The sequence below is a fragment of the Paramisgurnus dabryanus genome, chromosome 9 (assembly GCF_030506205.2).
Source record: "Paramisgurnus dabryanus chromosome 9, PD_genome_1.1, whole genome shotgun sequence".
NCBI lineage: Eukaryota > Metazoa > Chordata > Actinopteri > Cypriniformes > Cobitidae > Paramisgurnus > Paramisgurnus dabryanus.
The window spans coordinates 11,257,021-11,270,926 of record NC_133345.1 but is presented as its reverse complement, the minus strand read 5'-3'; the positions used below and the strand labels follow the sequence as shown (position 1 = coordinate 11,270,926).

Below are 13,906 nucleotides of genomic sequence, written 5' to 3'. Positions count from 1 at the left end.
TGTGTAATGTTGCTGTTAGAGCATAAATAATACCTGCAATATTATAAAGCTCAAAGTTCAATGCCAAGCTATATATTTTCTTTAAAGGGGACATTTCACAAGACTTTTTTTAAGATGTAAAATAAATCTTTGGTGTCCCCAGAGTACGTATGTGAAGTTTAGCTCAAAATACCATATATATAATTTATTATAGCATATTAAAATTGCCACTTTGTGGGTCTGAGTAAAAATGTGCTGTTTTGGGTGTGTCCTTTAAAATGCAAATGATCTGATCTCTGCACTAAATGGCAGTGCTGTATTATTATAATAAGATCTCCTTCTGACATCACAGGGGGAGCTAAATTTCAATAAGCTATTTTTTCACATGCTTGCAGAGAATGGTTCACCAAAAGTTATATTTTCTAGGTTAATAAATGCACTGGGGACCCAATTATAGCATTTAAACATGGAAAAAGTCAGATTTTCATGATATGTCCCCTTTAACAGAATTCCCCTTTCAAAGCCTATAGCGAACGGCTGGTTTGGAAAGCCCTCTACTTCCCAGTTAAATGACGTCAAAATAAGAATTTCTGACTAACCTCTGCCCACAGGAATATGTCAGTCCCCAGCTTTGGCTCAAACGGCTCTGCTAAGCTAAGCTGCTGTCGAATCACAACACACTAAACAAACTATACAATCAGAACTTGTTACATATTTTTGAAGGAGGGACTTTATAATCAAGGAAGACATCAGCCCGTTTTTAGGACAGTGAAAACGCTATAGAGATAAATAAATTGTGTTAAATATACTGCATTTTTTTTACACACAAAACATGAACACATGTTATATTGCGCACTGTAAACACAATCATAGCTTCAAAAACACAGGAAAAACAGGACCTTTAAAACCGGAAGTGCTAAAATGTTAGCTCGCTTTCAAGTTTTGCCTACAAAAATACATCATCCCTGCAGCACTCTTTAATCTATTTAAAACTCAAGACTGCCTGTCATAAGTCTCATAAATGTGTATGTTGTATGTATCATAGAATGCTCTGGATCACAATGAAGAGTTGACCCCATTAGGATACCATCTCGCCCGTGTGCCGGTAGAGCCTCACATTGGAAAAATGATTATATTTGGGGCTCTTCTGAGCTGTCTGGACCCTGTGCTAACCATCGCAACCAGCCTTAGCTTCAAAGACCCCTTCATCATACCGCTGGTACTTACAAACACAACCTAATTCACAAACACGTTCACACATACGTCAACAAATGTTCAATTCCCCAGACAGCAGGATCTCTAATACAGAGCTTTAAAAGCAATCCCATAGTGTGTGCTTTAATGAGGAATTGTGGACTGATCGATCTGTTTATCTCAGGGGAAAGAGAAGATTGCAGACAACAGGAGAAAAATCCTCTCCAGAAACACCAGGAGTGATCATCTCACTGTTGTCAATGCTTTTTGGGTAGGTCCTTGATGAAATTACAAACAAATCTTTAGATGAACGCCCTAGGAAGCTGATTGATTTTCCTCAGTGCAATAGTCCTTAAGTGCTGTGGTTTGTCTCTGAGCTCATATTTGAATGTCTAGTTTGTGCTGCTGATGATGATGCTGTGCGTGTGTTTGAATGTATTATCAGGGCTGGGAGGATGCTAAGAGAGAGGGCGGTAGGTTTGAGCGAGAGTACTGCTGGGAAAACTTCCTATCTGCTAACACACTACAGGTTAGTCTAAATTTTGGGCATTAAAATTATCAGAAGCATTGAGTGTTTAAGATATACAATATACTCTTATAAAAAATGTGACCCTGTCTGTGAAATTCAGTCTAATAATCTAATTTTGAGATTGCAGTTATTGTTTTCACTATGATTTTAATTTTGACATGCTTTTAATCAGATATCAAGATGTCAAGGTTATATTTTACATTATATAGGATGACTTTATGTAGAAAACAGTAAATCACAAAAACAATTTCTTTAGCTGGGTTTTCACAGACTGGATCACAATTTACTAATTTGTTCCAATTTTGTTATGGAAAGTTTACATTGGTTTAGTTTCATTTTGTATCTAATGATATGTATTTTTTTAGTTAACAATTATTTTCATTTAGCTCTGTTTTTAGTACCGTATTTTTCGGACTATAAATCGCATCAATCAAAAATGCCTCATGAAGACGTAAAAACATATTTATGTCGCAATGGACTGCACGTCGCATTTATTTAGAAAATGATTTCACAAAATGAGGAAATGTCTGTTCACGAAGAACAGACATTTAATCTGGAAAGGCAAGTTGTTCAATTAAACAATAGCACACAGAACAGCAGGCTGAATAGATGCCTGTACAGTACGTTAACGTAACATTATCAGTTATTTACATGATACACAATAGCATAATGAAAATACCTGGAAGGCTGAATAGGCTAAATGAACAGAAAAAGCCAACGTGCATAAAGTTTGCAGTCTCGTCATTCCACATCACTGAATCTATTGAATTACATAAATACAGGAACAGCATATAACAGACTCTCACAGCTGTAGACGGTAATGTTGTTTCTTGGATCATATATGTCCAAATTAATTCATACTGATTTACAAGTCGCACCTGACTAGAAGTCGCAGGACCAGCCAAACTATGAAAAAAAGTGTGACTTATAGTTCAAAAAATACGGTTATGATAAAATTACATCTGTTGTCCCTCCACTTCAGTTGAAAACTGCATTAATGATGAATCTTTTTCTTTCCTAACAGATGCTTCAGAACATGAAAGGGCAGTTTGCAGAGCATCTTTTGGCAACTGGGTTTGTAAATAGCAAGGACCCGAAAGATCCCACCTCTAACATAAACTCAGGTATCTCTGTTTCTATTTAGTACCCACCTGTAATATTTAACTTTGGCTTTTATTATTGTTGTTTGTGCCGAATTCCTTACTGCCGTATGTATGTATGTGTCCATTAAAATTAACATTTAAATCTAACTATCCCTCTTCTATGTGGCGTAGCTAATGAGAAGCTAATAAAGGCGGTGATCGTAGCTGGCCTGTATCCTAAAGTTGCCAAGGTCCGCCCCAGTAGAATGTAAGTAACCTTTAACAAGAGACCCTTGTAAGTGGGATAGATTTCTCTTCTCTGCTTATGGAAAATGCACAACATCAAAGATATTTAATATTAACAAGATGCGTCAGATTGCAATGGTCAGAATGGCGGATCTAGTCCCGCCTCTGAGTTAAAAGAGCCAATCGCCAACCATGAATCCTCTAGTGCCGCTTTTACATTGCATAGTACCCCATGGTTTGGTTTGCTTCAGGTTGGGTCAGCTCACCTCATTTTGGCTTGGTTTCCATTGAGTTTAGTAACACTTCGGAGTGGAAGGGATTATAGGCATGTTGTGTTATCTGCGCTGCCTACTGCTGTCCATACAAGTGAGAGCGTTGTTGTACATTCCCATACATTCATTTATTTCTCAGTCCACCACAAAATTTTAATTGACCACCACAAATAGATGTTTGCACATCACGTTTATCACTACCTGTCTCACACGACAAACACCCATGGCGTCAGTTGACGCGCTCAGGTGAGCCTCATTTAAGTAGCATTTCAGACCAATCAGTGATCTACAGTGTTTTCACGTCACGTTTTGGTATCAGCTCGGGTCGCTAGGAACCCCAACCTGAGGTGGTACTAAAAAAAAGTATAGGGTACTACTTACTGCACCCAGTGGAAATGCTCCTAAAAGTAAGCTGACCCGACCCAAATCTAACTGGGGGGTACTACTTGTCTTGTTTAAACCAAACCTGAAAATATGGTGGCGGAGTGACACGACTGCCTTAAAAGGGACAAAAGTAGTTGTTTTATATTAAAATATCACTGGTAGGATCATCCCAATTTAGAAATTCACTCTAAAAACAAACGGTGCTATATAGCACCAAAAGTGGTTCTTTGCTCGTAATCATAGAAGAACCATTTTTAGTGCCATATAGCACCGGTGAAGCACCTGTGTAGAACCATATAGTGCTTTGTATGGCCCCTACATGGTTCTACAAAGGTGCTACACAGGTGCTTCACCGGTGCTATATGGCACTAAAAACGGTTCTTCTATGGTTATGACCCAAAGCAACAGTTTTGGTGCTATATAGCACCGTTTGTTTTTTTAGAGTGTTTACAGACACTGTTCCATTCTAATGGATAAAGGAAAGAAAAAAGAAAGAAAGTAATACTTGAAAGATTGGTATCTAACGTCAAAAGAGTAGGATTGATGTCCATAAAGAAATCATACTGCAAAGCGTAATATTTTCTCTTAATTTCTAACTCGTGTCTATTGAACTTGGTTTTCGTCTGGCTCTATTATTAGCCATGTCACGCTGGCAGTTTAAAGATATCGTCGCCATGACGCTGAAGAGGCAGAGCTCAGCAGTGACGTTTGATTTCAACTTTTACGCACACAATGTGCATCATCTGCACACCTCATTCATGCCACTGTACACCCTGCCATTCAATTAATGTGTTATTCACACTTCTTATATCCATTATGCACAAGGTTCTGCATTCATTCCCGTTCTGCCTGTAATTCAAAACTTGGTTCATTTGTTGCTGCTTTACATTCAGGCAGTAATACATCACACAGCTTCATATAAATTACTAAAAACTGCAGAAGCAGAACACATCTTATTGAGTTTGTACAGAAAGACTACCATTGTTTTTTTTATGTGTGAGAAAAGTCTCAGAGAAGCTTTTGTCTGCTTTTTCCAGTGCTGGATTGAAATATTCATTTTGTATGAATGTCTTGTCAGCCAGACTTTCGGCAAATCTTTGTGAAGCCTGACGCGTATTGTAGCTTGTTCTCGTCTAGCCTCATAGATTGGCACAGTCGATTTATAGACCGTCAAAGAAAACAGTCAAACTAACTGAACAAATTTACATTTTTATCCAAAGTGATATAAGGTATACATTTTATCAGGCTGGGAATCAATCTTAGCGACAGGAACACAATATGCAACTCACTGGTTTATACACAAAGCAAACAACCAATCACATTGCTTTTTGTATCATGTTTTGTGATGGGCAAATCTAAATTCAAACAATTAAGCTGTACATGCTCATACGTTTTTTACATTGTGTTTTTTTACAGACCAAAGGTGTACACTAAGACTGAGGGAAGAGTGTATATCCACCCTAAATCTGTTAATGCGGAGGAGGCTAACTTCAACTACTCATGGCTCATCTATCACCTGAAGATGAGAACCACAAGTGTACGTACCTTTAACACATGCTTACATTAATGTTACAGATTTTGGGTTTGATGTAAATACAGATTAATTTACTTTCCAGACTAAGTTAAACTAGCTTTTGCATTCTAAAAATTCAAGTAACTTATTTTACTACATGCATACATTTTTGCTTTGAGGACGCCCCCACTCCCAAAGGGATGCTTTGTCTGATCTGGATAATGTATTAACTAATTTTGTGAAACTAAGTGAACCTACGCCCACATTAAAGGTGCAGGCTGTTTACCCACTCACTCATGTGGAAAGGCGAGGACTCTGGTAATTGTATGTCACTCTGCTGAAGAGCACGATTTAGTTGTGTGGAGAGAGGACGTGTGTTTGTAGTTTAAAGCAGGCTCCATTTTAAGACCGTCCATCTTTTATTCAGTTTCTGTCTGCCTTTCAACTGATGTCCTCTCAAAAGAGATCAAAGCTTCTTACCATATCAAGGAGTACAAATTCAGTTCTGTCTCTCTCTCTCTCTCTCTCTCTCTCTCTCTCTCTCTCTCTTTCTCTCTCTCACACATGCACACACAAGCCTCAAGCTGTTTTTGTTAGAAGCAAACAATATTAAGTTTTGTGCTTTTTTTCCACACGTTAACAGAGATAGAAACCCACCCAGATATATGAAAAGCATTTATTTGTCTGTCTGTTCGTCTAATTGTCTATCTCTCCTTCCATCTATTTGTCTGTCCATCCACCTTTCTCTCCATCAGTCGATCTTTCTCTCCTTTCATCTATCTGGCTGTCTGTCTATCTGTCGATCAATCACCCTATCTCTTCCATCTGTCTGTCTATCCGTCCATCTGACATTAAATTTTCTGTAGAAAGCAGCAGTCAGAATCAGAATATGTTTCTTGAGAAGCATGTAATGATATCTGTCTGTGTCCACCTGTCTTTCTATCTATCTGAATGTCCATCCGTCCATCTACACCGTTCACTAGTGACTGGATGATTTTGAGATTCATCTTTTCACATCGAGGAGTTGATCACATCAACTTTCGGTGGTGCTCAAGAATTCAGTACCATACATTTAAAAGTCAACTGTATGTAAACTTTTGGACAGGGCGCCAGAATAAATAGGCTTTATTTTATTTAAATGTCTTAAGTTTTCATTTAGTAATGTCCTTCAGAAGCGATAAATACATATGTTTCCCAGAAGACAAAATAATAACAACTTATACCAATGATCATTTCCAGAGGTTTACACCCACCTGACTTTTCATGAATCGTGATGACCTTTACTTAGTGTTTGTACAGCCGTATGAAAAAGTTTGGGCACTTTCCATGATTTTCATTTATAAATATTTGGGTGTTTGGATCACCAATTTCATTTTGATCTATCAAATAACTGAACGACACATATGTCAGTAGTGAAATGAGGTTTATTGGATTAACAGAAAACGTGCAATATGCATCAAAACCAAATTAGACAGGTGCATACATTTGGGCACCCTTGCCATTTTGTTGATTTAAATACCTGTAACTACTTAGCACTGATTAATTGGAACACAAAATTGGTTTGGTGAGCTCATTCAGACTTGAACTTCATAGACACATGAATCCAATCATGAGAAAAGGTATTTAAGGTGGCCAATTTCAAGTTGTTGTTCTCTTTGACTTGAAGAGTGGCAACATAGAGGCCTTAAAACAACTCTTAAATTGGAGAGGCAAAGGATGTTGAGAATGGTCAAAAACAGCTCACAGACCACCTCCAAAGACCTACAACAGATGGTGTCACTGTGCATCGTTCAACAATTCAGCGCACTTTGCACTTTGATGCGAAAGAAGCCCTTTCTGCACACACACCACAAACTGAGTCGCTTGAGGTATTCAAACGCACATTTGGACAAGCCAGCTTCATTTTGGAATAAGGTGCTGTGGACTAATTAAACAAAGATTGAGTTTATTGGTCATAACAAGAGGCATTATACATGGCGGCTTAAGAACACAGCGCTACAAGAAAAACACAAGCCGTTTCTCAATGTCAAGGAAGGATCCTCGGAAGCCAGAATTTTGAGGATGCTACGTCATCGACGTCCGTCGAAGGACTGTTCCAATGTCGAGGATCCTCGGAATTTCGGCCAAGGACTGAGTCCTTCATTCGAGAAATATCCCATATACAGGAAAGGATGGATATGTGTATCCTTAGTGCTCTACGCGCACTGAACTTCCCCACAATCATATGCGCGCAGCACCGAAAGCAAACCTTTCATTGATGCAATGACGTGCACTTGCTAGCCTGTTCCATTTAAGGTGTTCTCCGAAAGCTTGAGAGGATCCTCGCCTAGCCTCTGAAGGAAGTGACGTGTAAGGACTAGTCCTGCCAAGGAAGTATCCTTGACATTGAGAAATGGCCCCTGTATGGCTACCCACAGTAAAACTTGGAAGAAGTTCCATCATGCTGTGGGGCTGTGTGGCCATTGCAGTTACTGGGAATCTGGTTAAAGTTGAGGGTCACATGGATTTTACTCAATATCAGCAGATTCTTAAAGGATTAGTCAATTTTCTTAAAAAATCATGTCACGATAAAATGTTGATGTCTTTCTTTGTTCAGTCGAGAAGAAATTGTGTTTTTTTATAAGGAAAACATTCCAGGATTTTAATCATTTTAATGGACTTTAGTAGAACCCGACACTTAACAGTTGCAAATGTTCAGCATTTTCCACATTTAGAAAGATGCCAACTTTTGATCCAACTGTAGGCATTTTTAATTTAACTGTTGCTTTCTGCAGAAAAAGTTGTATGATAGATAAACTCTATGATTGACCATCGTTCCAGGTAACCAATACATTGCAAACCTAATAAAGTTCTTGTATCACTCAATAGTCTCTTCTGGCATAGTAATTTCAACCGAGATCAATATTTCATGTTTATTTAATGAAGAAGCTGTGTAGTAAGTATTACCCTGGGCTTTGCATCACCCCTGTGGGATTGATTTAATGGCCAGCTGATGGTATATTATTCCTGTACTCCAACGCCTGGTCTTTGTTTCCTGCACCCTATTCATGATTGCTGCTGTGAGACACTGACAGAATGTAGAGAAAATGTGATTTTTAAGAGACTGACAAGGCGGCTGCCTGCCTGGAAAAAAGTGTTGGATAGTGAGATTGAAAGGGAAAATACCGTGAACAAAAGTTAAATAAACCAGTCAACGGAGAGATTAGAGAAAAGACAGTTGCGTTGAAGGAGAGATGGAGAAAACTGAATAAGACTTTCTATTGACACAGACCGATGCAGGCAGACTGAACGCTCAAAAAAAGGGTATTTGTGAAGATTGAGAGAGATTGATTTGAGGGAGTGAATTGAGGTGGACTGAATTTTAATGTCCTTCCTTCTATTCAGAATGTATGCCGTTTCCTCTTTTTTTCTGGCTCTCTGAGGACTCTTATGTCTGGTCCGAACTAACACACAGCCCTCAGCGCTGACCTGCTGGTTAAACCTTCACCTCCATTGGGCCCTTGGGAGCCTGATTAATACTCAATACTGTGTACCAGCAAGCCATATTGAACCAAGACAGCTACTTCCTTTTCTCTAGCTTAGTTTATTTCTCCTCTTTCTAGATTATTTTCACATTTCACACCATATGTTCATGTGTGTAGAAGAACACAGCTCTGCAACAGGGCAAAGTGGCATTTTCACTAGCAGACAAACATTTTAGCTCCCAGCATCACACTATATAATGAAACACATTACATTGAAGGTCAGAGGCAGTTGAAGGGAAGTGTGTCTTTGCGTGCATACTGTATGTGTGCCTCTCCATGCATCGTTGAATTATATCTGTGATGCTGAATTTGCTAACATAATGGAGACATGAAGTCGCAATTGCAGCTTAATTGAGTTGGTTTTATGAAACCACAAACATTGTGTGTTATGTCTCCTCTCAGATCTTCCTGTATGACTGCACAGAGGTCTCCCCATTTTCTCTGCTATTTTTTGGAGGTGATATTACCATACAGAAGGACGAGTACCAAGAGACCATTGCTGTTGATGAATGGATCGTCTTCCAGTCCCCGGCTCGCATTGCTCACCTTGTTAAGGTTAGTGTCGATTTGTATTAACTCGACATGTTTATTTATTATGTTGCTAATATGCCACTGGGGATTTTAAGGGTGGGTTGTTATGCATTGGATTCTGGGTTGCAGTTGTTTCTCAAATTTGATGTCTTAATTAGGAACTGAGGAAGGAGCTGGATGTGTTGCTGGAGGAAAAGATAAGGAGACCACGACCTGTGGACTGGAATGACCGCCACTCTAAAGACTGTGCTGTCATCTCGGCCATCATTGACCTCATCACCACACAGGAAACCCCTGCTGGAGATGCCAGGAGAGACAGTCAATGAGCATCAACCATCAACCACCAGCTTATTTATTTCATAGACATTGTTCAGAAGGGTGTGTAAAAGTAGCCATTACACATCTGTTTCTTTATTAATGTTTTATTTTAGCATTGGTTGGAGTCATTTTGTTTTTACACCTTTAAGTGGTAGATTTTCTTTATAGTAATTCATTACATTTATCATAATACAATCTATATGTCAATAGAGGTCTCTGCTGTATATTTACAAACACATACTTATATTGGTCAAATAATATATGTTGGTTGGTGAAACACACCATGAATGCCTTCAAAAATGAAACTTATTTACAGTTCACATGCATATTAAAGCATCTGGTATAAAGACTTGTGTGCTGTTTACGTTGCAAGTTTACAGATTCAGGTTATCAGACACACATTTACATTTTAAGTTCACACAGTGTTACGTTATAGATGTTTGAAGAGGGTAGGCTATTTGTAACAATAAAGTTTCGGGCAAAACAAAGAATCATTGGTGCGGTGCAAAAAGAAGTGGTGAACAATATAAAAAGTAACAAACAAACACCAGGGGAGAGGTAGGAAAGAGAAAACACGAGCAGTGCTTAATTAAAGAAATAAACAGAACCAAACAAATTTATCTCGCATTTAAATTTCTAAACTGCCAGCAAAGAGAGAAAACAAAGGACCTTCAGCATCCAAGACGCTCTACCTACACTCTTTAACCAAAAAAGGAAAACATACAATGGGTGGCTCGCTCCTAACCCAATGAACTAAAACTGTAAATACAGAACTCTACGTGTTGTAAAATGTACGTCAGGTGACATCCTTACCTGTTCACTCCTCTCCAGACATACAAAAGGGATTAACATATAAACATGAGTTAAACCTTTTAAATAAAATCTTATTGAATAAATATAAAGTATCATTTCTTTTTTAAATGAGATATGGGTTTTTTTTTTTAAGAAAATGTACATTTGTGAATATGACATTTTGCTAACAAAAGAATGTATTTATTGTGAAGAATATGTATTATGTAAATACTAGTGGTAGTATGGTAGTCTCTTTGAATCTTTAAATCACAAAAAAGTATATCTTTCTAAAATAAAACAAAATCATTAATATTCTTAACAGTAAAATCACAAACATTTTCCCAAAAGGGTTTTACAAGTGGGCAGTGCCAATATAAGTGAACCAGATTCTAAGATGTTATTACTAAAAGTACAATTTGTGTCTGTATCACTTTTAAATTTCACAAGGAAATGTTTTGCTGCGTTGGTAGATCCTATGAATAAGTTTAAATGAAACTTCATTAATTTTATTTGTGATTTAATATTGATTTGGAATTAACCAAACCTTTTTCCAAACAACTTTAAACCGGTTCCCAAATGAATGAACACAAGGCAAAGATACTCACTAAAAACAGTTGGGTTAAAAATAACCCAATAAATAACCCAATGGTGGGTTACTATAGCACCAACCCATTGTTGGGTTATTTTAACCCAATGCATTGGGTAGAAAGTTTTACCCAATTAGTTGGGTTATGAAATAACCAATTTGTTGGGTTATTTTTGCAATGCTGTTTTAACCCCATTATTATTATTATTATTATTATTATTTATTACTATTATTTGCTTTATAAATAAATAATACAAAACTTACAAATACATTTATAATGCTTTAATTTCATTTAGTCATTTGCACCTGCATTTAAATGTATAAATACAGACATGTATAGAAGCATAAATACATACACACATACATAAATATATACATACATAAATAAACAAAAACATAAGAACAAAACAAATCTACTCAATCTTATCCAACTACAAACTGCTTAAAAGCATAGTTCACACATTTTGTCATAATTTTCTCCCTCTCATGTTGTTATAAACCTGTATATAAGTCTTTACTTTGATAACCACAAAGGTATATTTCAAAGAATGTTTGAAATCAAACCGATCATGAGCCCCATTCATTTTCATAGTATTCTTTTTTCCTACTATGACAGTCAATGGGGCTCATGATCTGTTTGGTTTAAACATTACTCAAAATATCTTCCTTTGTGGTCATCAGAACAAAAAAATGTGTACAGGTTTGTAACGACAGGAGAGGAAGAAAATTATGACAATTTTCATTTTTGGGGGAACTGTCCCTTTAAGCAGGTGACAGTGTGTTCAGGAAACATCACATGGTACAAAATGTATTGTGTGTTACAAAAACTACTTAACAGTAGTGAAAGGCTTGGGATACTCTGTATAAAATGTAAAAAAAAAAAATTAAAGCATGTGTCAACTGCTGGTCTTGCTCCTGGGCCATGCATGCCTCCCCACGATAACAAAGGCTTGTGATTAGTCGAATTCATCCCATAGGAGGACATGGGGTCTTCGTCATACCTCCTCCTCCAAATACTGAATTATGTTTGTTTTCTGACCTGAAGACAGAATTTTCACAATGTAAATATGCACACATAAACAGGATAAAAAACTAAGTGTCATAAATGATACTTACAGGTTGCAAATTAATAAATGTTTGCTTTGCCTCTTGGTACTGTAGGAAGGCTGAATCATCTTGCTGGCCATTTTGTAAGGTTTTTAATGCAACATCTCCAAGAATGTCTACATTTAAAGAAAAGAATAATTAATTAAATCTCAAAGCAAACACATCTGGCACGCTGAATAAATACTCTACTTTGACAGTAGATGGCGCTGAATTGCAAATTCAACCGTTACCGGGGTTACAGTAAACAGTACGTGCAGGATTAAACAGCGCTTTATCAGGGATTATACTGAAGTAAAACGACAATAAAATGCCATCGAGTCATTTCTTAAGACATTTACATTCAGAATCACATTTATATTACAGCTCTGTGTCTATAACACAGACCGCCAAAATAAAATATTTGGAGCAAAAAGCAGCCGGTTGCATCCCTTACAAAAGTTAAAAAACGGTTTTTACTACACTTTAAACAAAAAAACATTGTCTGTTACAGAAAGCATGTTTAAAGCAATATGGCAATCAATACGCCATGAAACTAACGTTATACTACTAAAAGAAGAAATGATTCATTTTTGTAAGGGACCATGCTGTTGGTGCTGTTTAGTATTAAAATAAATTGCGATGTCTCTCTACGTTTATGATGGCTTAAAAACGCGTTTGGCATCGGTAACAGTTAATCAATGGAACAGGTGTAACGGACAAAAACTAGACAGCAGCGTTTTTGTACACTTATTTAAACGTGACTGATAGTTTACTGTGTTTTAGAGCTTGAAGACACTTTGTAGCAAAATAAAACATTACACAGAGATATATTTTAAAACGTACCTCTCGTGTCTGTCCGCACTCAGCAGTGGCACCGGTCAACCGTTGAAATTCAAAATGCGTGACGTGAGCCCGATTTTAACCCAACTCTCTGGGTTGTTATGGAAATAACCCAATACAAGCTAGGAATAACCCAACAGAACAACCCAATATGTTTAACCCACCTATTGGGTAAAACAAATAACCCAACGGTTTTTAGAGTGTACAATATTTCTTTGAAATCAAGTTCTCATATGGCATCAAAAACTGACATTATCCTTTGGTGTTACAGGGATTTTGTAAAAACAAATTAACCAAAAGTGAAAACTATTTGAATTAAACAACTTATCTACCACAATTATGCCATTCTTAAACCAATACTCAAGAAAAAAGGATTTACGCTTATACACAATGTCCTTATTAGTCCAGATGTAATACCTATGCAGTGAAAAATTGTGCTTATAAATTAAAAGGTATAGTTCACCTTAAAATGAAAATTCTGTCATCATTTACTCATTCTCATGTTGTTCTAAACCTGTATGAATTTCTTTTTTCTGATGAACACAAAAGAAGAGATTTTGACAAATGATGGTAAACGCACAGCAGATAGTGACCATTGACTTCCACAGTAGGAATAAAAAAATATCACTATCATTTCTCTAAATATCTTCTTTTGTGTTCATCAGAAAAAAGAAATTCATACAGGTTTTGAACAACATGAGGATGAGAAAATGATGACAGAATTTTCATTTTAAGGTAAACTTTCTTTAAGACCAGGAGTGAAGCCTGGCATTGAAACTCAGATTTTGAAAACTGAAAATTTGCCAATATCGTAATTGCAATTAACTAAGAAAAAACTGAATACCACCCAAGTTAGAAAATATGGGAGTGAATGAAATATGTGCACAATGCGCTATTCTCATCTCAAATGAGGTCATATGTTCCTTTTCATTTTAACAATGATTTTAACAACAATGTATTTTGTGTTTGAATAGCTATGACCAGCATCCTGATACAAAACAATAGGTTTAAAAGTGCACGCTCTGGACAT

At 36.9% G+C, this 13,906-nt stretch overlaps 1 protein-coding gene and 1 long non-coding RNA gene across 2 annotated transcripts in view; one reads left to right on the top strand and one right to left on the bottom strand.

Annotated features, from left to right (window-relative positions):
* dhx36 (DEAH (Asp-Glu-Ala-His) box polypeptide 36) overlaps positions 1 to 10,411 on the top strand; it is a 38,331-nt gene extending 27,920 nt beyond the window's left edge. The window contains exons 18-25 of the mRNA XM_065282966.2: positions 1,025 to 1,198; positions 1,358 to 1,444; positions 1,619 to 1,702; positions 2,727 to 2,826; positions 2,977 to 3,052; positions 5,103 to 5,223; positions 9,126 to 9,278; positions 9,413 to 10,411. Of these exons, the coding sequence (XP_065139038.1) occupies positions 1,025 to 1,198; positions 1,358 to 1,444; positions 1,619 to 1,702; positions 2,727 to 2,826; positions 2,977 to 3,052; positions 5,103 to 5,223; positions 9,126 to 9,278; positions 9,413 to 9,580 (963 nt within the window). The 3' untranslated portion in view covers positions 9,581 to 10,411. The remainder of the gene's footprint in view (positions 1 to 1,024; positions 1,199 to 1,357; positions 1,445 to 1,618; positions 1,703 to 2,726; positions 2,827 to 2,976; positions 3,053 to 5,102; positions 5,224 to 9,125; positions 9,279 to 9,412) is intronic.
* Positions 10,412 to 10,961: 550 nt separating this feature from the next.
* LOC135773135 (uncharacterized) lies at positions 10,962 to 13,080 on the bottom strand. Its single transcript, XR_010543453.2, has 3 exons — positions 12,880 to 13,080; positions 12,067 to 12,173; positions 10,962 to 11,989 (listed from the first exon to the last, which is right to left on the bottom strand). It is a non-coding gene; the product is annotated as an uncharacterized lncRNA (long non-coding RNA).
* Between the last annotated feature and the right edge of the window lie 826 nt (positions 13,081 to 13,906).